The 24,998-nt window shown below is 41.0% G+C and overlaps 1 protein-coding gene across 3 annotated transcripts; it reads left to right on the top strand.

The window, feature by feature from the left end:
* Positions 1-425: 425 nt before the first annotated feature.
* Positions 426-24,998, top strand: ZMYND12 (zinc finger MYND-type containing 12). Of its 3 annotated transcripts, XM_074217794.1 has the most exons (9): positions 626-714; positions 1,006-1,103; positions 6,997-7,138; positions 7,872-8,043; positions 12,924-13,093; positions 15,400-15,522; positions 19,645-19,756; positions 23,227-23,372; positions 24,470-24,998. In XM_074217794.1, exons 3-9 carry the CDS (start codon positions 7,076-7,078, stop codon positions 24,623-24,625), a joined length of 942 nt encoding a protein of 313 aa, XP_074073895.1. In that variant the 5' UTR covers positions 626-714; positions 1,006-1,103; positions 6,997-7,075; the 3' UTR covers positions 24,626-24,998. The 3 variants fall into 3 exon arrangements, with proteins under 3 accessions (XP_074073893.1, XP_074073892.1, XP_074073895.1); XM_074217791.1 differs by lacking the exon at positions 1,006-1,103 and having other exon boundaries at positions 437-714; XM_074217792.1 differs by lacking the exons at positions 1,006-1,103; positions 15,400-15,522 and having other exon boundaries at positions 426-714.

Here is a 24,998-nt window from a genome sequence, read left to right as displayed (position 1 = left end):
CGCAGCCGCCGCGGGGGCGGAGCCCGGAGCCCCGCCTCCGTCGCCGTGGCAACGGCGGCGCGGGCGGGGGACGGGAGCCCGGAAGAGGGCGGCGCGCCCGTGGCACCGCCCCCCCGGGCGTGCCGGGACTCCGCCTCCGGGCGGCGCTCCCGAGCCGTCCCCGCCGCGTGGCTCGGAGGCCTCCGGAAGGGGGCGCTCACTCTCCCTCAAGTCAATCGTGGCGAACCCCAGGACCCCCCCCCCCCCCACCCGCCTGGATCAGTGCCTTCGCCACGGGCCGAACCCAAAGGGAGAAGCCATTTGATTCCCTGTCTCTTCCCCAGTGCCTCCCCGGACGCCGCGGCGCCCCCTGAACGGGAGCAGATTATCCGGGCCCAGGCCGCGGGGGGGGGGGGGCCCAGGGAGGAGAGGGGGAGGCGGAGGCGGCAGCCCGCGCGCGCCCCCTGCCGTCCGGGGCCCGGCCGCGCTCGCTGCGCCAGAGCGCGTGCTCGGCCCAAGCCCCGCCCATTGAGGCTTTGGCTCGGGAGCGCCCCGTCACGTGACGGGAAGAGGGGGCCGCCGGAAGCGCGGGCGCCCGGCAACGGACGCGCGGGCGGCGGTCGCCATGAACGAGGTCTACCCGCTGGCGGTGCCCAAGGGGCGCAAGCTGCGGTGCGAGGTGTGCGAAGCCCCGGCCGAGCGAGTGTGCGGGGCCTGCACCGTCACCTACTACTGGTGAGGATGCCCCGGCCCCTCCCGCGGCCCCGCCTCCGCCCCCCCCCAATGATCAATAATAACCCGCGCTTTCGGGTTGGCAAAGAACTTTCTAGATAGGCGGCCTCGATCGATCTCAAAACAGCCCTGGAGAGGGAGCCCCTCGCCCTCATTTTACAGAAGGGCGAGGTGAGGCAGCGACTGGGCGGATTCCCGACTCCGAGCCCCCCGGAGCTGGTCGCGGGGCCTGTGGTGCCCATGCAGACCCCGGCCCTGCCCTTTCCGAACTCACCCAGAATTCCTCTCTTTTAGGACTTGGTGGTCAGAAAAACCTGATGACATTGAGAGTCAGGATCCGTATCTCCCCTTTCTGGGCCTCGTTTTCCCAACAAACAAGCAAATGAATAAATGTATGTATAGGTGCAATCTTACATATAGGTATATATTTAAATATATACATATATATGACTCTTTAAGGACTCTGTCACTGCACCCTTCTCCCTTCCCTAATTTAGTAGTTCCCAGATGACTGCAATAGGATCCTTATTAGTCTCCTTTTAAGTCCAAGCCATCCTTTTTTTTTTCCCTTAGGTTTTTGCAAGGCAAATGGGGTTAAGTGGCTTGCCCAAGGCCACACAGCTAGGTAATTATTAAGTGTCTGAGGCCGGATTTGAACCCAGGTACTCCTGACTCCAAGGCCGGTGCTTTATCCACTGTGCCACCTAGCCGCCCCTGTCCAAGCCATCTTTGACACAGCTGCAAAAATAACCTCCATAAAGGGCAATTAAGACAGGAATATCTGATCTTCTGACCAAGTGCCTCCCATCTCATACTGCCCTTGCCTTTGCCAATCTTTAATTTCTCTTAGGAAGAGGAATTGTGCCTTCAATTCAGGGATGAACATTCTCAAGACAGGTCCTTGGAGGTTCCAAAGCCCTTAAATTATCATACAAACACTTATTCCTCATCTCTCCCATGACCTTATTCCCATCCCTCCCATTCAAAACAATTTAGCTGTACTGGTTGGAATGCCTATTCCATATGAATAATATCTCTTCATTCTAAAGCTTTTTTTTCTTTCCCACTCCTTCCATTTCTCATTACTGAGATCTGATTTTCCTCTGATGTTGAAACCTCCCTGTCTACCCTTTCCAGTACTGGCTGCATTTTTACCTCATTAGTGTTAGAGGTAGGACAGTTAAAATATTCTGTATTACCCAGTGCCACTTCAATGTTCTCCCCCACCCCCCCATCAAGGTCACTACCCTTCCTCAAGAAGTTCTGGCTCACAATTTTGCTCTTTGAAGGAGATGTTAGCATATTCTCCATCAAATTCCTAATCAGCCCAGTACCTTAACTTGCTCACTTCTCATGAATTACTTTTCCCCCCTCAGTTTAGCCACACACACAAAGATAATCATAGTCTCTGTACACCACCTCCCTGTTCAAGAAATCCAACCATTATTTATTGGTTTTCCTTTTGTCTCTTTAGCTTCCCCTATAAAACCCTATTCTTTGTTCCCACCAGGATCTCCAGTCCCTTGACACCTTCCCTTGCCATCTCTCTTGAATTAATTACTTTCTCTTCCCCATCTTTACCCCTTGGTGAGTCAAGTCAACTCTACATTGTCCTCTTCTATTGAATCCTTAGACTCCTTTCATATATTGGATTATATCCTGCCAAGTCTCAACCTTGACTTTACCTACTCTCACCATTGCTACCTTCTACACACATGCTGCTGAATGAAGAACAAAATCACTCAGCCACTCTGACTGGGACCACTACAAATAGATATTACATAGCCTCAGCTGGACCAAAACTACTTCTAGGCAATTTTTCTATTGCTCCCTCATCAACACTCATTTTCCATTCTTCATAGTAACTCTTCCAAAACGTTTCATCCTTTTTCAAATCTCCAGTGGCTCTTTCTCCCCCATCCTCTATACTCAGAACCTCTGGTTTACAGAAAAAATTGAGGCCATTTGCTGTGAGTTCCCTAATTTCCTCCCACTCAGATGCCTTCTTTCATCCTACTTCTTCACCTCTGTCTCACATGATAAAGGCCTTACTCCTTATCAAATCTAAGTTCTTTAAAGGTTCAAGCACTCACCCCCCCCCCAGAATGGAATCTGCCCTCTCTATCTTTCCCTCTCTACCATGCTTATTATAAATGGATCATGAATACTTAGTTCAGAGTGATTAAAATGGTTTTTTATTAAAAAGATATTAATAAATAGCATACCTCTCTCACAGGGGCAGAGGTGAATTCTTTGTCACCACAAAAAGTTGGTATAAATATTTTTGTACATGAGGGTTCTTTTCCCTTTTTTTATTATTTCTTTGGGACACAGAACTAGTAGTGGTGTTGCTTGTCACCTCCCTTCTATGACTTGTTTTAAATCTTTTCCTGGCTACTTACAGCTGCCTTCATGACCTGCCTACATGCCTTTTGACCTAAAAAATAATAATTAGATCAAATAAGGAATCAGGTGATGGGAAAGATGAGGAATGAGTGTTTGTATGATAATTTAAGGGCTTCAGGATCACTGAATATGAAGAGTATGACTTGTCATGAGAATGTTCATCACTGAATGGAAGACACAATTCCTCTTCCTAAGGGAAATTAGAGACTGGGCAAAGGCAAGGGTAGTATGAGATGGGAGGCACTTGGTCAGAAGATCAGATAGAAGGCTCTGCTTTACTATTCCTGTCGTAATTGTCCCTTATGGAGATTAAATTATCAAGTGTTAGTCTCCTGAGTTTGATCTCAAAGAGCAAAACAGAATTGGAGTAACATAAATAGTTACTAATATTTTTCTAAGTTCTATGATTACTCAGGTATGCATGGGGTGGGGGTGGGGAGAGGAGTCTATCTAGAAAGTCAGATTTTCAAAACTCAATCCTGAACTGGGATTTTTCTACTTTTGACTATCAGAAATTGGGACCTAAAATGTTACCTCAGATTTGTCCAATCAAAGAAGGGAATAACCCTCACTGGATATCAGATATTCCATTAGAAGCAGTGACCTATTAGTTATGCTAAAGAACTTGACAAAGCATCTGAATCCTATCTCTTTCATTCCATTAGTGCCACCTTGATGGGATTTGAAAGACAAGCAGGGACATTTTTACATTCAAATTTAGATCTCTTATTATAGACTGGGTTCACCTTTTACAAGAGGCTTTTCTGGAATCCTTGTGAAAGGTGACTTTGCCAACTAAACCCCTGATTCTTTCCTTAAAGACCAAATAAACTGGGGCAACTAGGGGGCACAGTGGGTAGAGCACAGGCCCTGGAGTCAGGAGGACTCAGGTTCAAATTCAGTCTCAGACACTTAATTACCTAGCTGTAATGACCTTGGGCAAGTCACTTAACCCCATTGCCTTGCAAAAACCAAAAAACCCCCCTCAAATATATATATATATATAATATATATAATATATATTTTAAGGGTAAAATTCACTACCCACAAATGCCAATGCCTTAATTCCAAATTCTGGGAATTAACACATTAGATAAATTCTGTTTGTTTTTATAAATATGCCAGTTTCTTTAAGCTCTCTACTGACTGCCATTCTTTCTTCTCCAATTGCCTTTCAGACATTTCAAACTGAGTGTTAACAGATATCTTAAATTAAACATGTCCAAAATAGAAGTCATTATCTTTCTCCCTTAACTCTCCCCACCCTTTTCTTTTCATTACAGAAGGCAATTGTGTTAAGTGCTATCTTATTGTTCCCATTTTACAGTTGCAGAAACTGAGACTGACAGAAGTTCTGAGGCCAGGTTTTTGTGGGATTTTTTTGCAAGGCAATGGGGTTAAGTGACTTGCCCAAGGCCACACAGCTAGGTATTATTAAGTGTCTGAGGCTGGATTTGAACTCAGGTACTCCTGATTCCAGGGCTGGTGCTCTATCCATTATGCCACCTAGCTGCCCCACTGAGGCCAGTTTTGAACTCAAATCTGCCTGACTGGGCCTACTCTGTATCCACTATATTACCTCAGATGTCTGGGAGAATTTTACAGAGTATGATATGCTAAAGAGAAATTTGTAAAGATAATATTAAGTCAGAAGGAGTAAGAGAAGAGAAGTAGCCAACATTGGGAAAAGATACATGAAACATGCCAAGGGTAAGCCTTCTTTCAGTTAGTGCTAGGATTGTGTGAGACCTCAGAATGAGAGAACCCAAGTTTTAATCCTGTTTCTGCTATTTACTCTGTAACCCTGGGCAAATCACTCTCTCTGAACCTCAATTTCCTCATCTGTGCAATGAGAGGTTGGCGATAATCTCCAAGGACCCCTCTTTGATATGAAAGAGTTGTAGGAAGAATTTGAGTATTGAGAAGAGAGTGGACAAAAGTGAAATGGAGAGAAGAGAATTGTAAACTAAGGTCAATTAGAACTGAGTTATTTACAATTCTTTGTTTAGCCATCAATAAAAAAATCAACTCCTTTCAACTTTAGACAACCCAATAGCTTCACAACACAGGATACAAAAATCACCAAAGCTCTGAAAATACAAGATAAGAGTACAAAAGATCTAAGTGGTAGTTTAGAATGGAGACAAGGGTGAAGAAATAGGAGAGGGAGTAGTGCTTTGGCACAGTTAGCTCCTTCCATCCTGTTTTCCAGCTCCAGAGGTCCAACATTGTGTTGGTTTAGCTTCTGCATCCATCACACAGACCACAGCCCCAAATGATTACAGATAAACTCTACCCTTATCTCAACTGGGCCTCCGATCACTGGCAAAGAATGGGCCAAAACTTTGACTCTTTGAATATAGCCTTGGAGAATTCGGGGTACCTTCCATACAAATACCAAGGCAGACCATTCAAGGAGGACCTTAGGGTCCTTTCTAAGTTAAATACATTAAATTCAAATTGCTTATTCATCATGGAGAGATGGTATTTAGAATGTTCACTTACCTATCCCTCTCCCTCCATATCCCCTCCACCATCCAAAGCATGGCACCATAGAAGCTTTCCTTGCCAGCATGTTCTTCTTGGACTTAAAAACGCATCGCAGTGGGGAAGAGCAGAGAAAGAGAAAGGATTAAGGTGGCCACTAGGGGGCAGTGTAAGGTTTCCCATGTTATAAAAATCACAGCATTTTAGTTCTGGAAGAAACCATAGAAATCATCTAATTCCCCAAATGCCCTCATTTTACAGAAGGGAATGACTTGCCCAAGATGCATTCAGCTAGTTAGCAAGCAGTAGAACATGGATTAGAACACAGGTCACCTGGGTCATCTCGTAATGGAGACGCAGCAAGGAGGTAGAAGATGATTTGCCTCATCTACAGAAAGGCTGAGCTGGACTATGGGACCATGAGTCTCAGCTTAGTCACCTGTAACAATGAGAATACACACCTAAAGTCCCTGCCTTACAAGGGTTGATGTGAGGCGTAAATGAAGTGATTTATGAAAAAGCTTTTGCAACCTTGAAAATGCTTTGCCAGTACTGGTTATTATTGTTATTGTTATTATTGCTTTTATTATTATTAATTATTATAATTAAGGCATCTTTATCTAAGATCAGTTCTGCCCCACGCATCCCATGCCAGTAAACAACACATATAAGGGATTCTTAGAATAAATTAAGTAAAAGCCAAGAATTCTAACAATAATTGAAAATTTTATAGGTTTCACAGCTATTAGCTCATTGAAGACTCACAATAACCTTATGTTAAGGAGTGCAACAAGTATTATTAACCCTATTTTCCAGATGAAGGAATTGAAGAGTTCAAGTGATTTGGCTATAATCACAAATATGAATTCTAAATCCAATGTACATTCTGCTACAAGATGGTTCTCTTGTAGCACCAAAGAAATGAGAATATAAATTTTTAGTATTTTGATGAGTGAGCCCCTAGCTAGAGGTACTAGCAATGGGTAAGGGCACAGACATAGTAGTTGTCTCAAAACCCCTAGACTTCAGGGAATTCACCACCAAATTGCTAGTGAAAAAAAATGATTCTTGCTAGAGGCTCTTTGCCTGCATTCTGTTTATATTCTTGTTCTTAATTTGCCCCAGGCTGTTGTCAAGAAGTGGTTAATATCTTCCCCCCCAAGGGTGCTGAGTCACCCACTTTAAGACTTCTGTGACCCTTAAGGGAGGGCAGTGGCTCAAGCCCATTGCTTTGGACATCCTGTCTCATTTGCTTTGGGCTTGGACTATATCTGGTCAAGTCAGCCTATGGAGCCCTGCTCATTCATCAAATGCCTATAATGTCCCAACATGGTATGGATTCAATATAAGGTGCTAGTGAAGGATGAAATCTGTTTTTCTCTTCCTCATCAGTGATGTTGCACATCAGAGAGCTGATTGGGCCAGCATTCATGAAAAAATATGCCAACTCTTGATCCCCTTGCGCACAACTATGCCTTTTTATAATTCAGAAGAAGAACGGAGGCATGGTCGGGAGCAGCTGTTGCAGCGGCAGGTGTGTTCGTGTCCAACAGCCACAACTTAGCTCTCTGGAAGGTCGATGTCCCAGAGGATAGGGCCTAACAACCAGTCCTACCTACCCTGAGATGTCTCTGAGTTAATAGCACAAGACAGCAAAAGTCTTTTTTTTTTGTGGGAATAGTCATCAAGAAAAGGTTAAGGGAAATTCACTGTCTGGTTAAGAAGATAACAGGAGTATGTGATTTATTTTAGAAAAGTTCCCATTTTTCTTTTCTTTTTTTGTTTAATGAGAATTGTGATTTCACAGCTATAGGGAGCTCTAGAAACCCAGATTAGAAACTATTCAGAAAAGTTAACTTAGGAAGTTGTCTGAGGCACCAAAAGTTTAAGTGTTACTCAACCAATATGTACCATGTTGGTCTCCCAAGTCTTCTGACTGATGCCAAATTTATATCACACTGTCTTAAAAAACAAATAGTATCCTCCAAAAGTCAAAGGAGTATACAATCCATTTTTGAACAAAACTTCATCTGTTAATGCTCATTGATCCATTATAGTTGGGTTTTTTTTTAAACTCTTGGCATATGACTGATCAAGCCTTCAAATATCCAGAAAATTCAGTTACCTAGAGTCTTTGTCTGGATCAGGAATCCCAGGTAGTAGGATTTTACACTGCCCAGAACAGGTCAGCCTTAGGTCTTTACTTGACTGCAATAAAAGATTATCATCTCTCTTTCTATGAAATGTTGTATTTATTTCTTCTACAGAAGCATTTAATTGAGCTATGTTACAAAGTGGCTCAGAAATATCTCTTCGAAGGAAAACATGAAGAATCTGTCCCTGCAGCTTTACATTCACTGCGTTTCCGCATTAATGTTTATGGCTTGAATTCGGTCCAGTTAGTGCCTGCTTACCTGCTACTAGCTGAGGCCAGTATTGGTAAGTGGTCAAGATTTATAGTCAGAATTGGAACCTGAACGATGAAAGTTATTGCTAATGTGTTATTGTCTGTATCCACAAGAAGCATATTATTGTTTCAAATCAATGGTACTACCAGACCAGGACTACATCTTTTACAGCACCTCAAAGTGACTTTGGTGAGAAGGTCTAGTTATTGGGCATGGTCATTTTTTTCCAAATGGTCCATGAGGGACCTTCATTGCCATGGTACAGGTCATAGATGAATGGTGGGAATCACAGGGATCATTGTGTCAAAATTAGGAAACAAGTCATCATGTAAAACCAGACAGACCAGTTGTGGTTACCATTCAACTGTCTTATCAAACTTGCATAAATCTTTTTTTTTTTATCATATTTTTGAAATAGTGTCAAGACAATTCTGTGATCCTATTGGGTCCTAGTTTTTTTTCTGTAAAATTAGGAGACTACATGAGAGGATGCCTAGGATAATTTAAGATTTAACATTAAGATTCTGTTTCAGGGGCCTGGCAAATAAATCAGAATGATTATAATAATGCAATCAATATTGGTCAGTATAGTTTTTATCATTAATGCAGGATAGGTTTATCATTAGTGCAATAGCATTTATTCACATGCATGGAAGGTTTTATAATTTACACAGTGTTTTCACATTCATGATCACATTTGATCCTCACAAACATGAGGATATCATCTTTGGGTTATTTATTCCTTTATATGATTTTTTGAATGAATATTTCTTTACACTTCAGCCCTGCTTGTCTAATTAGGCTGAAAGCCTTTTGCAATTAGGAATTAATTATCTTTTAAGTCTCTCTGTAGCACAAGTCCCCATACTGTTTATCAATGAATCTTTTGAGCCAATTTTGTTTCATTTTTTTCTGTCACAAAGAATGATCTTTGACCTGGAAAAAAAAAGCAAAAATGATTAATAGAGTCAATATCCATCAAAAATAGAGAGGTGGAATGTTTAGGTCACCTGGCAGGCTCAGGTGAATGAAATCTTCAGGCAGATGCCCTTTCTGAGATTTCCTGTTAGGGATATTTGAAAGCTCATAGGAAAGTGGGTCTAAGAAAGGGAAATGTTAATATTTATATTTTTTAAAAAAGAGAATGAAGTCTGAACACTATAAACCATAATTTGTATTGCTGAAAAAAATTATCATTAAAGGGTGGGTAATGAACATCCAGAAAAGGAAGGTGGTAATAAAGAGATAATACAGTTTTCTCACGAATAGGCCATGCCAGACTAACCAATATGTCACAATAGATAAGAGATTTGGACTTGAGAGTCAGGAAGAGGATGAAATTCTGCCTCTGATACTTTGAAGCTATGTGATCAGCTGTCACTTTGTTGTCTCTGAGCCTCAGTTTCGTCATCTGTAAAATGATGGTCTTTAATACCTGTAATAGCTAGGGCTCTTGTGAAACTCCAATGAGCTAATCAGTGTAAAATGGTTAACAGAATATAGTAAACTGTATTGCCTATTATTAGAATAGTTACTTTTTTTCTCACATTGCTTCTAGAATGATAGACAAGAGGAAAGGAAGGATGAAGAGGTAGCATAGCTAGAGTTTAGCCCATTATTTGACAGTCTTGTGCTATTCTTTTTTAAAAAAAATTTATGTATTGGGGGGTGGGGCAATGGAATTAAGTGACTTTTGCAAGATCACAGAGCTAGTAAGTATCAAACATCTAAGGTCAGATTTGAACTCAGGTCCTTCTGATTTAAGGACTAGTGCTCTATCCACTGTGCCACATAGCTAGCTGCCTTTGGATTCTTCTATTCTTGTGGAACTGACAGAGAGATGTGGACTCATAATATGAGTGTGATTGGGTCAATAGGGAAATGGTTGAATGGGCAAACTAAAAGAATAGTCATTAATAGTTTGACTGGGAATGCCTTAGGGCTCTGTGCTTGTTTCTGTACAATGACTTGAATAAAGACTAAATAACATGCTTAACATATTTGTAAGTGATGTAAAACTAGGAGCTAACCATACTGGCTAAGAAAGTAAGGTTCAAAAAAGATCTTGAAAGAATGGATCATTGAGATAGATTTAACATTATGAAATTCAGTGAAGATAATTATAAATTTGTAGATTTGGGTTTAGAACATAGACATCTCATGATGGGGAATTTGTGATCAGTCAGCCACTGGTCTGAAGAAGCCCTAGGAGACTGTGTATGTATACTGTGTGTGGGGAGACCACTGCTTCATAGGAGTCAGTAGTGTGATGCCAGAAAAATAAAGAATCTTGGACCTTATCAGAAAAGGCAGAGCATCCAGAGGCAAGAATCCTTCTCATTCTGCACTGGTCATACTATACCTAGAATATCATGTCACATTCTAGGAAAGATGATAAACTGGGTGGTATCCCCGAGACAGGCAGCTAAGATGGAGAAAAACTTTGAGATCATGACATGAGGATCAGTAGAAGAAATCCAGGAGGTTTAGTGTAGAGGAGTCATAGGAGAGGGAACACAGGAGCACTGTCTTCAAATATTTGAAGAGTTGTCAGTAGACTTGTTCTGCTTTGCTCTAGAGGAGAAAACTAGGAACAGCAGTAGGAAAGAACTCTCAAGATGGGGAATGGAAGCATAAGGGAACTTTGGGCTCCCTTTGATTAGAGGACTTTGCTTATTAGAATTGGAATTTTTGGGGGAGGCTAGGTGGCGCAGTGGATAGAGCACTGGACCTGGAGTCAGGAGTACCTGAGTTCAAATCTGGCCTCAGACACTTAATAATTACCTAGCTGTGTGGCCTTGGGCAAGCCACTTTACCCCATTGCCTTGCAAAAACTTAAAAAAAAAAAGAATTGGAATCTTTAATCCTTATCTTTTTGTTTGTTTGTTTTGGATTCTGCAAGGCAATGGGGTTAAGTGACTTGCCCAAGATCACACAGCTAGGTAGTGAGGCTGCATTTGAACTCAAGTCCTCCTGACTCCAGGGCCACCTAGCTGCCTCTTCATTGGAGGACTTTAAATCAAAGTTGGGTGACCACTTGCTGATCATGTCCCGGGAAGGAGTCTTCCTCAGTTCTACTTTGTACTAGATGGTCCTTGAAGTCACTTACAATTTTGAGATCTTCTGATTATAAGAAATATAGGAAGCTTGCCTGCACAGAAAATGGTGTGGAGGCAGGAGAGGGTCAGAGTATAAAAGAGAGCATCTGATCGAGATGGCATTCATCAGAAAAAGCTTGCCTTTTCAACCTGGGCCAGTGGAACAGTCTGGAATAAGAAAAGTTGGATTCCAGTTGTGATTCCACTAATTCTACCACTACTATAACTATCTAAGCCATGTATTCTCATGAACCTCATCTGTAAATTCTTATCTGGAACTTGGGAATGGAATTATCTGTCCTCCCTTTTTTTTTCCAGGGACAAGGGTTCTAGTAACCTACTGTAGAATTTTATGTAGCCTCATAAGGGCTTTGAGGAAAGCTTGTTCTACTTTGCTTCTAACTAGCTTTTCTGTGTCTTTGAGCTAGTTACTTTCCCTCTAAGCCTTAATTTTCTCATCTGTAAAATGAAACATTGCCTTCAGTTGTGTAAGCCCTCCTTAGTCTGTTGTCAGAATCAAATGCAATGATGCTTGTGTGTCTTGCCCTAACATCCCCCTGAATATTCAAGACTCTTGCTAGGATATTCAATGCTCCTCCAAAAAAGGTGTCTCAACATGATACAAAGACCAGATAATAATCTTGAATCTCTGCAAAGACCCTGAAGTCCTGGTAATTATAAAAATCAGTCAAAGGGACGGGGGGAGTATGTTAGTATGGACTAGATGATATTTTGGGGTTTCCTCTACTCAGTACTGGGCTTGGGTCCTGGGTGCCCTAACAGTGCTGTTTGGGCTGGAGTCCCAACTATATGATAACTTGTATTGATCACTATGGTCATGCCTCAGTTGTTGTGTTTTATTTTGGCTTACATTAATCATGGTTTACATTATTCAACATTCATTGATAGGGATTCCATATTATTATTATTATTATTATTATTATTATCATCATCATTATTATTATTATTATGACTTTCACTTATAGAAATTTTTGCTAGGAAATTCACATTATTCTTAACTTTTACTGCAAGGGACTTTTGCTAGGAAATTCATATTAGGGCTTCCACCAATAGGGAGAGGGCTTTAAAATACTAACATGCTAGACATAGAGGTATTTTTCTAAAATGAACATTACCTACTTCTAAGTCATAAAAGAATGTTAATGAGAATGGAACTTTTGAAGTAAAATTCAGAGATATTTGATCATTAGAAATGCAAGATAGTAGTATTTATCTAGGTCTGATAGCAGTATTTTGAGTCACCCAAGAGTTCCAAAAAGTGCTTCTTTTCCCTTTGTTAATTTTAAAATAAGACAACTCTTGAGTAATCCAGGGACTGTTCAAGGCATGACTTAAATTGCAGTCTGGATAATCAACCTTTCCCATTTTCTGAATTATATCAAATCTTCATATCAAGGATTTGGTGTTTTGGGGGCACTTCATTTAATAATAAAGCATCAAATCTGGAAAGAATCATAGAGACTACCCTAGCCCAACTTTCTGTTTATACATGGGGAAATTGCAATCTGTAAGGGGAAGGAAACACCTTGTGATAATGACAAAGCCAGAACCAAAGTCTAGATGTCCTAACTCTCCATCTATTCTTTGTACATAGCATTATGATACCTCCCATGGAACAACCAGCTCTTCTCTATTAAAAACACAAAGGTATGTAGAAGTAAATATATTTCCTGCACAAATATTTACTATTCAAGGCCCACAGATATGTGAATTCACTCTAAAGGGATATAGTGCATAATTCTTCATAAATACATTGGCCAGCAAGTGCACTGTGGCCTTCTTTTCCTTGTAGGTCTTGGCCATGTTGTCCAGGCAGAGGAATACCTTTCCCAAGCCCAGTGGACTGTTCTCAAGTCAAGTGATTGCACTGACGAAATTCATTCTCTGCTGCATCGGAACCTGGGGCTCCTCTATACAGCTAAAGAAAATTACAAAGAAGCCCGCTTTCACTTGGCCAATGATGTGAGTAGGCTAAGCCACAGAACCCAGTAAATCATGTAATCCAATCCCCTCATTTTATAGTTAAGCTACACATAGTTAAGCCTTAATGGGGAAAGCAATTCACCCCAGGTCACTTCATGTGCTAGAAGCAAAACTGAAGACTAGGACTTGGATCTCCTCATTCTCAGTCTGATGTTTTTTGAAGGGCCAGGGTTGAACCAGACATAATCCTTTTGCCAAAATCTAGGGTATAATTCTGGGCTCATTACTTTGTTCTCTGTTGTCTCCAAGACAGGTGATCCTTCTAGTGGCTGCTGGCCTTGAATTAAGTCATAAGAGATCTGGATAGAAGGGAAATTACTACCTATTCACTATGGACTCACTGAGTGGAAAGGCAATATGGTATAGTGGGTAGGGCCTGGAGTTGGAGGGAGGAAGATCTGGGTTCAAATCCTGCCTTAATCATTTACTAACTATAATCTTGGGGAAGTCATCTAAACTTTTTGTGCCTCAGTTTCCTTTAGAATGAAGGGGGTTGGGATAAATGATGTCTTTTTTTTTAGGGTTTTTTTTTTTTTGCAAGGCAAATGGGTTTAAGTGGCTTGCCCAAGGCCACACAGCTAGGTAATTATTAAATATCTGAGACCGGATTTGAACCCAGGTACTCCTGACTCCAGGACTTTATCCACTGCGCCACCTAGCTGCGCTGGGATAAATGATGTCTTAAAGACCTTTTCAGATCTAAATCTATATAGGTTTCTATGATCTCAAACAAGCCAAACAGTGAAACCTCTGGAGTTCAGTTGCCTTTCTGTTAAATATGGGGAAATATTTTCTTGAAGTCAGTATCATTCAGAGCTATACATTAGGTATCAAAAGACTCGAGTTTGAATCTGAGATTTACTAGCTATGTGACCCTGACCAGTTAAATTAACCTCTCTGTGCCTCAAGAGATCCTGCCCTTTCTATGGCATAGGATTATGTTTAAGAAAGTGTTTTACAAAATTGTGTGAACTGTTCTGATCTCTTGAAATCCCATATTGGATTCTATTCAAAAATACATTAAATGAACAAATACCTATTACTTATAAGCCTCAGTTCTGACTTGCTCAGTTTTCTTCTTCTTTCCTCCAAATCTCTGTCCTCTCTCCACCTTCTCCTTCTCAATAGGAAAAGCCAATATGTAAGAGTAAGAAGATGCTTACTGAATTTGGGGTCAGGAAAGATCTGGGTTTGAATTTTGCCTTCAACACTTGCTCTGTGAATGTGAGCAGACACCCTCCCTGAGGCACAGTTGCATCATCTGAAAAATGGAGATAATATTTGTAGTATCTACCCAGTGAAGGTCAAAAAGATATCAGTAAAAATATAAATTTAAAAAGCACTATAGAAATATCAGTCATTGTCATTGTGGTGATGATTTCCCAAGCACAGGTGACTCTCCTGTTCCCTTTTCTTCTGCTTCAGTTCCCCAGCCCAGTGTCAAATCCTCTCCTCAAGCCTGGGGAGAAGACCCACCTCCCTAGGGGAGAGAGCCTACAAAACATGTTCCTCTGTTATGACCCAGGCTTACATACCATAGTAACTTTTTCAACATTCTCACCCAGAGCCAAGGACTTATGTCTTTAGAGGCCCTAGACCATGGAGATATAACAAATATCAAACTGCTGGGAGAGGAATGCTGTCTGTGAAATTGCTCCAGAAGCAAACCTGGGAGCTAGAAAATGTCTTGTGTATAATTTATACTGTTAGTTGCTAAGGAGGCTGTCAGCTTTTCTCTAGCTCCCTAGCTACTGATCCCTTACCTGCCTGGCAGATAAATCTCTTGGATTTAAGTGTACACTTGGTTGCCTTCTCCAAGCCATTACAGGCTCTCAGCAAAGGAGGGAGGGCAGTTGACAGTACCACTCCCCTGTCCCTAATAGAAGAATTGGTTTTCAACTAACTGTATTATAAACTGTTTTATAAAACTAACTGTTTATAAAGGCCTGCATACTCTCTGAGATCAGCACTCCTCCACCGTTCCTCCACAATAGTTTGGTATTTGTTTACTTATATGTTCTCCATAAAGGATATATACCAGGTCTTTTTTGTGAGGCCCTCTAGCCCAACCCACCTCATTTTCTGATCATATGAGTTCTATCCACAGTGGCTCAGGAGAATGCAAGCTTTGGTTCTTCTGTTGGAGTCACTCAAGGAAAAGCCAGTGTCTTAGAGGACTTTTTAATATATGATTTCCCAGAGCATCTTGCTCAGGCCTAGGCAGAAGGGAAATGCTCAGCTTCAGGCCCTCCCTAGATGACCTACGATCTCTTCTCTTCCCTCAGATCTATTTTGCCAGCTGTGAATTTGGATCGGAGCACATCAGAACCTCAGAGGCATACTTCCTCTTGGCTAATGTTTTCTTTCGCCAGGAAAAGATGGATATAGCAGACTCACTGTACACAAAGGTGAATAGGTCCAGACAAGCACCGGGTCCTGAGTAGCTGACCCACCGACCACTGTCTCCTATGGGTCAGCTGGTCAGTAGGCATGAGTTAAGGGTCTATTGTGTTCCTGGGCCTGTGCTAAGTGTGGGGTCCAAAGACAGGCCCTGTCCTCTGAGAGCTCACAGATTCAGGGAGGAGACAACATGCAAAACCTGTGTAAACAAGCTATTTACAGAACAAACAAAAGAACAGAGGGGAAAGCCCTAGAATTAGAGGGGCTGGGAAGGGCTTCCTGTGGAGAATAGATCTTAAAGGAAGCCAGGAAAGTCCACAGGCAGAACTAAGGAGGGTGAAGAGTCCTCCAGGCTTGGGGGGACAGCAGAGGAAATAAATGCCTGGAACTGGGAGAGGACCAGCCAGGAGGCTGGATCCAAGGTTATGTAGGTGCAAGTATGAGGTAGAAGAAGCCTAGAGAGGGTTGTATGTGTCTGTGTCTGTGTCTATGTGTGTCTGTGTGTATGTGTGTATATATATGTATGCATGCAGGGTAACTTTATTCTGGTCATGTTTAAATCTGGAGACTCCACTGTTATGCTTTATACTGGGAGCATGAGAAGCACCTGATTCATTACTGATTGATTAGCAATAAACCCAACCAAGTACAATGCACAGTCCTTAAGTCATGTTGGAGTTCACGTTTGGGAGGAAGAAAGGAATTTGGAAAGTAGTTTATTGCAGCTGTATGGCAGCTGCTTGGTACAATGAATAGAGTGCCAGACCTGGAGTCAGGAAGACTTATCTTTCCAAGTTCAAATCTAGCCTCAGACACTAGGGCACATTAAGTGACTTAGGGCAGGTCACTTAATCCTATGTGCCTTAGTTTCCTCGACTGAAAAGTGAGCTGGAGAAAGAGATGGCAAATCATTCCAGTATCTTTGTCAGGAAAACCCTAAATGGGATTAGAAAGAATTGGACATGAGTGAACAAAAATAAAATGCAAATATAACTTAAAGAATTAAAAGATAAAGAAAAATGGAAAGGGCTTAAATTTTCCTCTTAGAGTATAAGATATTTTTATATGTCAAATGTTATATTCAAGACATTATTATAGTAACTTTAAAAATAATACATTAAAATACAGATAATATTTATCATAGTAATATCACTTACCTGAAGGTTACTCAACCAGAAATCTCAACTACTTTTTTCTATATATGAACCTATTTAATGTTACAATAGATTTTTTTTTTAGATTTTTCAAGGCAGTGGGGTTAAGTGGCTTGCCCAAGGCCACACGGCTAGGTAATTATTAAGTGTCTGAGGTTGGATTTGAACCCAGGTACTCCTGACTCCAAGGCCGGTGCTCTATCCACCATGCCACCTAGCCACCCCTTCTTACAATAGATTTTGAGTTCTTTGAGGGCAGTAATCATGTCATATCTTTAACCTCCTAGCATCAAATATATTGTAGTCCCTTGATAAATGTGTGCTGAATGAATTAATGTTTACTCAAAAGTAAACTCAAAAATGCCTATAGTTTATCAAAATAAATATGACAAAGTATCACATTTTGGGTATATTAAATAAAATTCATACACTTACAAAAAAAGTTCTTTAGACCCTTGTTCAGAGCCTACATACTCAGTTTATCTAGAGCTCTAAGAAGATAAGTTATCATATATCTTGATCAGAGTAAAAGCAACACATTTAGAAAAGAGAAGGCCTTCTCTAGACATATAGAAAGAAGGAATAGCAAAAAGGGGATAATTATTTTAAAAAATGATAAGAACTCACAAAACACAGAAATCTAGCTCAGTATACTGGTCAACAGTAGCATGTGCCTCCATGGTGCCCCTAAGAGAATTATTTATTAAAGTAGGAAAATGAATATTAATTTAATTTATACTCAGTATTCAAATAAATAATAATTGTTGGTATTTATATTCTAGATTCTGAAGCATTTCACATACATGACTCCTTTGATCTTCATAACCCCTCCAGATGTTATCCACTTTTTATCAGTGAAGAAACTGAGACTCAGTGAGATTTTGTGACTTGCCTATAGCTGCACATCTAAAAATTTTGAAACTGAAATGTGAACCCAGGGCTTCCTGACTCCAGGGCTTTCTGAATCCAGTTTCAGTACTCTATCTCATGTCATATGACTTCTCAATATTTATTTTTTCTTTCTAAAAAAAAAAGTTAATAGTTTTTCCTACATGTAAAAATGATTTTAACATTCTTATTTCAAGATTTGCATTCCAAATTCTTTTCCTCCCTTCCCTCCCCACCTACTGAGAGGGCAAGCATTTTGACATAGTTTATGCATAAGTAGTTATGCAAAACACATTTCCACTTAAGTCATGCTGTGAAAGAAAACAGACAAAAAAGCTCAAGAAAAACAAAATATCTTCAATCTACATTCTCTGGAGATGGACAATACCTTTCATCATAAGTCCTTCAGAATTTTCTTGGATCATTGTTATTGTTGAGAATAAGTTCTTCACAGTGGATCATCATACAGTATTGTTGTTACTATGTACAATGTTCTCCTGATTCTGATCATTTTGCTGCAGTCCATGGATATCTTTCCCAAGTTTTTCTGAGTGTCTACTGGACATTTCTTATAGCACAATAGTATTCCATCACAATTGATACACAATTTGTTCAGCCTTTCCTCAATTGATAAACATCCCCTCAATTTCCCATTCTTTGCTACCACGAAAAGAGTTACAGTATATATAAGTCTTTTTCTTAATTTAAAAAAAAATTTCTGAGATGCAGATCTAGTAATGGTATTTCAGTTTTCAGAGATAATTCAGGGAACTTAAAAGTTTTTGGTTCTGCCAGTGTGCTATTTTCCAGGCAGAGGTGTGTTTACTACTTTTCTGTACTAGGCACTTGTCTGCGAGTGACTACAAACACTTTTTTTCCACCCTGGCACTGTGACTAGGGCACCAGCTTCTCTGTGGTCTCAAGCTCCGATGTGCTAGGATTTGTCTTCATCCTGGGGCTGAGACCCAGGACTGCAACCCAGATCCTGGTGTGGGCAAAGCAACAGTCCTAACCTTGGTTCCAGTAAAGGTCTATAATATCCTTCTGACCAGCTGTCCAACCCCCTTACAGTCTGTGGACTGAGAGGTCTGGAAATGACCACTGCCACTGATTCCAATACCCTCAGGACCTACTCCTGGTTTGCTGTGGCATCTGGGCTGGTAAGGCTGGCACTGCACTATACTTCACTCTAATCCTGGTGCAACAGATGTTTCCTGCTTACCTTCTAAATTGTCTTGGGCTGAAAAATTGGTTCACTCCATCCTTTTGTACTCTAGAATTTGTTTTGAAGAATCTTTTTTTTTTTTAGATTTTTCAAGTCAATGGGGTTAAGTAGCTTGCCCAAGGCCAGATGGCTAGGTAATGATTAAGTGTCTGAGGTTGGATTTGAACCCAGGAACTCCTGACTCCAAGGCCGGTGCTCTATCCACTGCGCCACCTAGCTGCCCCTGTTTTGAAGAATCTTTTAAAACTTTCTGGAGGAGTTTGAGAGAGCTCAGGCAAGACCTTGCTTTTCTTCACCACCTTGCTTCTAATATTAATGAGATTATGTTATTTGGCCAAGCTAAAGGATGATGATACCCTCAACAGGAATAGGGAGGTTTAGGTCTTATACTTTTTATAAAAATTTCCACAAGAAATATTTAAAATGAAGTTTGTGTGAAGTGAGGAGTAAATTTTTGCTACCAAGAAAATTCAGTTTTGTGGGGTAGTTCGTTACTCAATAATACTTAATAACCATTATAACATAGGACCAAGTCAGGTCCCCTCTTCCCACTTCCTACCCCCACACCAATCTTTGTATCAGGTTGCCCTAGAAGGCTAGGGAATTCCCCCACAAAATGGACCAGAACCCCTACCTTGCCTCAGCTTAGGCTGCTTCCAAATCAAACCAGCCTGGTAAATCAAACTGACTATTGATACTTGCACAAAGTCATGTTTGCTTTGATCTGGCAGGGGCAAGGCACAGTAGTTTAGATGTGACCAGTGGCAGATCTATATCAAACTATCTCCCTAGCTATCTAGCATTAACTAGTGAAGGGCAAGTGTTATGGTTACATAGCTTATTTTTATTTTCTCTCTTGACAGGTAACTGATATCTGGCATGCATTTTTAGATCAACATATTCAAAGACAGCTACACGCTCGCAAAAAACCACTAGATATCTTGGCCAAGGAAATGGAAAATGACACCGGTTTAGGTAAATATGCTTTGTTAAAAAGAGCAATGATATCATTCATTCATTGTATTCTCAGCTAAGATTAAGACAAATATTGCATTGAAACCAATGTACTGTTTAGTCATATTGATTATTTCCTCCATTTAATTGATGAGGAAACTGAATAAAATTGAATTAAAAAGTGAATAGAGTTTTCCAGTGACTGGACTAGAACTCAGAACCGTAGTTCATTTTACATAGCTCACTGACCCACAGAGTCTGTCTACCAGGGTAAATCTAGGAATTGGTTGATCCTGAACATTTTAATGAAACTAATTTCCTATAGCCAGGGTCAATCAGTCAGCAATATTTATTGATCATTCATGATGTCTAATACCATACAACTTTCTAAGACCTGAGAAGGCAGAACATTCTCAGGATGTGACCAAAGAATGCTTCCTAGACAACATAAAGATAACTTACAGGAGTGGCTAGGTAGTACAGTGGATAGAGCACCTGTCCTAGAGTTCAAATCCAGACTCAGACACTTAATAATTACCTAGCTGTGTGGCCTTGCAAAAACCTAAAAAATTTTTTTAAAAAATAAAGATAGCTTACAGATAGAGACCCAGTGTAGAAAGACTGAGGTATGATCAGGGAAGGCCACCCAGAGAGAATGAATTTTTAGCTGGAAGGGGAGGGAAGAACTCTAAAGGTTATATGTCAAAGTTTGTATTTGATCCCACAGGTGATATTGTGATTTATTGCATAGCAGAATGACATGGTCAGACCTTTGATTTAGGAAAATCATTTTGTCAGCTGAGTGGATTGGAGAGAAGTCCAATGAGGAGGTTATTATTGTGGGGGGGGGGCGGTTCTTATAAGAGGCAATGAGGGCCTGAACCAATGTAGTGGCTATGTAATGGAAAGAAGGGACATATGGGATCAAAGTTGTGAGGATAGAAATGGCAAGATTTGGCAACCAACTGAATAATGGAGTGAAAAATTGAGGATGACACTGAGGTTGCTAACCCTGGTAATTGGAAGGATAGTGCTATACTAGATGGAAATAGGAAAATTTGGAAGAGAAATAGTTTGGGTGGAAAAGTAATGAGTTCCATATCAGACATGTTGCATTTGAAATGTCCAAAAAGTAGTTTGTCACATAGAACTGTAGCTTAGGAGAGAGGTGAGAGTTGGACTTAATGGATCTAGATATCATCAGTATAGAGGTAGTAAAGAACTCTTATGTGAGTTAATGAAGTCTCCAAGAGAAAGAATACAAAGTCAAGAAAAAAAATAGCTCAGGACAGAGTCTTATGGGACATCCATATTGGTGGGGGGGATATGAGGATAATGATCCAGCAAAGGAAACTGAAAAAGATGTCATTAGATAGACAAGAGGAGAACCAAGGAAAAAACAGGGTCATGAAAACAGAAATGTTCAGGGGTCAACAGCATGCAAGGTTGTAGAGAGATCTAGCAGGCTGTGGACTGACAAAAGGCCTTTGTGATTTGTCTGTGAAGAGATCAATGGGCACTTGCAGAGATGACTGAAGTGAGTGATCAGCATGGAAGCCAGAATATAAAGGATTGAAATGTGAGGGAGAGGAGAGGAAATGGAGGCAGCAAGATGACTTTTTCTAAGAGATCAGCTAACAAATATAGGAATATAGGATGATAGCTTGAAGAGATGGTAAGGAATAGTAGGAATAGTAAGAGTATTTTTTTTTAGGTTTTTGCAAGGCAGATGGGGTTAAGTGGCTTGCCCAAGGCTACATAGCTAGGTAATTATTAAGTGTCTGAGACCGGATTTGAACCCAGGTACTCCTGACTCCAGGGCTGGTGTTTTATCCACTGTGCCACCTAGCCACCCCATTCTGGCAAGGAATAGTAAGAGTATTTTTAAGAATAGAAGAGACCTGACCATGTTTGTAGGTAGATAGGGGAGAAAATACACATTAGAGAGGGGTTGGGATCAAATTTGCATATAGAAGTTTGGTCTCTTAAGAAGAAACATCCCTTTATCAGAGACTGGAATAAAGGAGAGATGGAAGATAATGTCAAGAGATTATATCATTTAGAAAAGAACAGAAGAGGAAACTCATGAAAAATGACTCACATTTTCCTAGTAAAGCATGAGGTAGTATTTCAAGAATAGGTGGAAGAAATGGGGTGGAAGACTTAAGAACAGAAAGTTTGGAGCAGATTCTGTGGGGCATGAGATAAAGAATCTATCAGGAAGACATAAAAGGATTACCTTGCTAAATCAAGGCCCACACTAATTTGTAATGGTGATAATCACCACAGTTGTGAACTTCTCCAACTTGGTCCAAGTAGGTACAGCACCCCACTCTTCCCCCCCCCCCAGTTCTGCTTCTAACCCAGCTCTTAAAGCCATTATCCAGAGAAGCAACTCTTATGGAATAGGGACCAGCCATCCCTATCAACTGTCAGCTGCCCCAGGGCAGGCCAGCCAGCCTTGCCAGAGCAGCAAGGCCCCTGAGGGAGAAGTAAGAGGCATCAAGTGCCAAGCAAGTGAAACCACTGTCACCACCACCACCACCACCATCATCTTCACATAGAGCCTGATGGGGTCATCCTATCCCAAGAACCTTGGAAGTAGCAATACTTCCAGGCCAGGCTTTTCAGACAGCATCATGGAAAACAATCCCTGTGGAGACGTAGCCTGAAAATTGTAGAAAGTGTATGCCACCAAAGTCCTTGGCATTGTCCAATGACTCAACATCAGAAACTGAATTGATATGATTTTATCAGTGGAAATGACATTAAAGAATAGACATACCATTTGATTTATTGTTGGGCCTAAGGACAATGGCACATTTCCTTCTGACCTGAAGTTGAAACCTTCAGAACAGGGATGATCTTGTCTTTTTGCATCCTTAGCATAAAGTACAGTGCTTTATATATGTAATAAATGTTTTATTTACTCATTCCATTGGACTGGAAGAGGTTGGGGTTTAGCCAAGTATGAGCAGCCACAGAACAAGGGAGCAAGGAAGCCAAGAGTATGTATGAATGTATGTTTGCATGTGCACACATATATATTTACATACATATGTATAAAAATATAAACAGAGAGAGAGAGAGTACAGTATAGTATAATCCAACACCAGTATAGTGTATATAGTGTAGAACTGGCCTGGTTATCTCTAGGGTAGAGCAGGGATGGTGGCTTAAGCAAGGTTGAGGGCTGGAGAGACTGGAAGTCACAAAGAGAAAGAGAACAAGTCCAGGAAGATGCAGGTCTAGAGGTAGAATGATAGGAGTTATGATTAGATAAAATTCCAGAATTCTTGTCATAGAAGTGGAATCCCTTGTAGGTGAGTGAAGGTTGTATATATACTACCACATATGGTGGAGAGGGAGGGATCTGGCAGCTTGGGGGGATGCTAAACAATTAGGGAAACACTTTCTTAGTGGCAGTGGCCAGGAAGGGGTGCCCAGAGGCTAACTTCAGGCCTTGTCATAACAATCCACTTTCTGTGCAGATGAACCCCAGGAAGCAGAAGCAGTTCACATTCTGGGAACTATCCTGGAATTTCGAGAACACACAGCAAAAGAAAAGCCAGAGATGACTATTAAAATCCTCAAAACAGTGGCAATGCTCCATTACCTAATGATGAATTTATCAAAGGCAAGTTTCCATGGTATCATAATATAGGGAAGGATAAGAAAAACTTGAAATAAAGTCTCAATTTTCCCAATTGCATTAGAATTTGTGCACTCATGGGGATAGACAGACAGACACACACCCTAGAATCAAAGCAACTGCAGTTATTTTAAGCTCAATATTGATCTCATAGAAAAAAATCTGTTATGAGTAAATTTTGGGTGGATGGGCATTCTGATTGTTTCTTTAAAGATGATCCTGGGGCAGCTAGGTGGCATAGTGGATAAAGCACCGGCCCTGGAGTCAGGAGTACCTGGGTTCAAATCCGGCCTCAAGTACTTAATAATTACCTAGCTGTGTGGCCTTGGGCAAGCCACTTAACCCCATTTGCCTTGCAAAAACCTAAAAAAAAAAAGATCCTACTGGACAGCTAGGTTGGTGCAGTGAATAAGAGCACCAGCCCTGGAGTCAGGAGGGTCTGAGTTCAAATCCAGCCTCAGACACTTAATAATTACCTAGCTGTGTGACCTTGGGCAAGTCACTTAATCCCATTGCCTTGTTTTAAAAAAAAAACCTAAAGATGATCCTACTTTTTCAGGAAACAGTGTGGGGAAGGGGGCGCCAGAGAGCCTTCAGAATCCAAGGCAATGATATTTCCCCTTTAAGGGAGACTGGAAAAATCACAAAATCAGATACTAGAACTAGAAGTAGGACTAAATGGAAAGTGTCTGGCCCAGAAAGAGTGATTCACCCTATTGTCCTGCTTCTGAGGAAGGCTGAGGCCAGTGGAGGGTTCAAGTTCAGGAGGTCTGAATGGAAGTTGGAATAAAGCCCAACAGCAGTAGAGAATAGTGGGTCCCTGAGGGCTACCGGACTGAAGAGAAAAGAAATGATCCAGCTGGAGAGGAGCTGGCCAGAAGGGAATCCCCAGTTGCTTTCCTGGCTATCTCTATGATCCAGGCTCCCCCCCTTTAAGCTCATCTTAAAATGGTAATTTGATGAACATTTATTACCAGCCCCATTAAGTATTGACAATCCAAAAGTAGAGTTCCTTGCCCTCAAGGAGTGTCTGCTCATCTAGTCCAGGGACAACTTCCTTTCATTTCTCCATTTCATTTCAGGCTCATGAACTTGCTCAGAAAGCCTACCTTTTATCCAAAGAGCTGCACTATAAAGAGGAGGAGTGCGCAGCCCTTCAAGATCTATTAGACCTCATTGCCTCCAAAAACCCAGTGACCTGGAAAGCGTCTAAGTTCTTCAACAACCAGAGCCATTAGTGGGAGCTGAAGACGGGCTAATCACGAGTGTATTAGATCACAGCTGCTGTGTCAGCTTAGGAAATTCAGCTTTGAAATCTTAACCCTCTACAAACACATGTCTTGACAATGCCCATTCTGAGGGAAAGTTGGACTTTGTGCAGAGGGTAGAGAAATCCTACCAGTCCTTGATTTGTATGACAGGATGTCAGGACATTGGCACATTGTTATGCTTTTGTTTTCATGCTTTTTTCTTATGTATTATTATCACAGGAAATTAGGGCATTAGACTGGGGGGTACACCCCTAGTTCTACTTCATGTTGTGCACTAATGTGAGCAATTTAATGTAATCAATAAATTAGGGAAATGGTTTGCCCATGACATTTACCAAAA

This window comes from Macrotis lagotis, chromosome 1 (assembly GCF_037893015.1).
Source record: "Macrotis lagotis isolate mMagLag1 chromosome 1, bilby.v1.9.chrom.fasta, whole genome shotgun sequence".
Lineage (NCBI taxonomy): Eukaryota > Metazoa > Chordata > Mammalia > Peramelemorphia > Peramelidae > Macrotis > Macrotis lagotis.
Note: the sequence above shows the minus strand (reverse complement) of the source record. Positions and strands in the feature narration are given on the sequence as shown.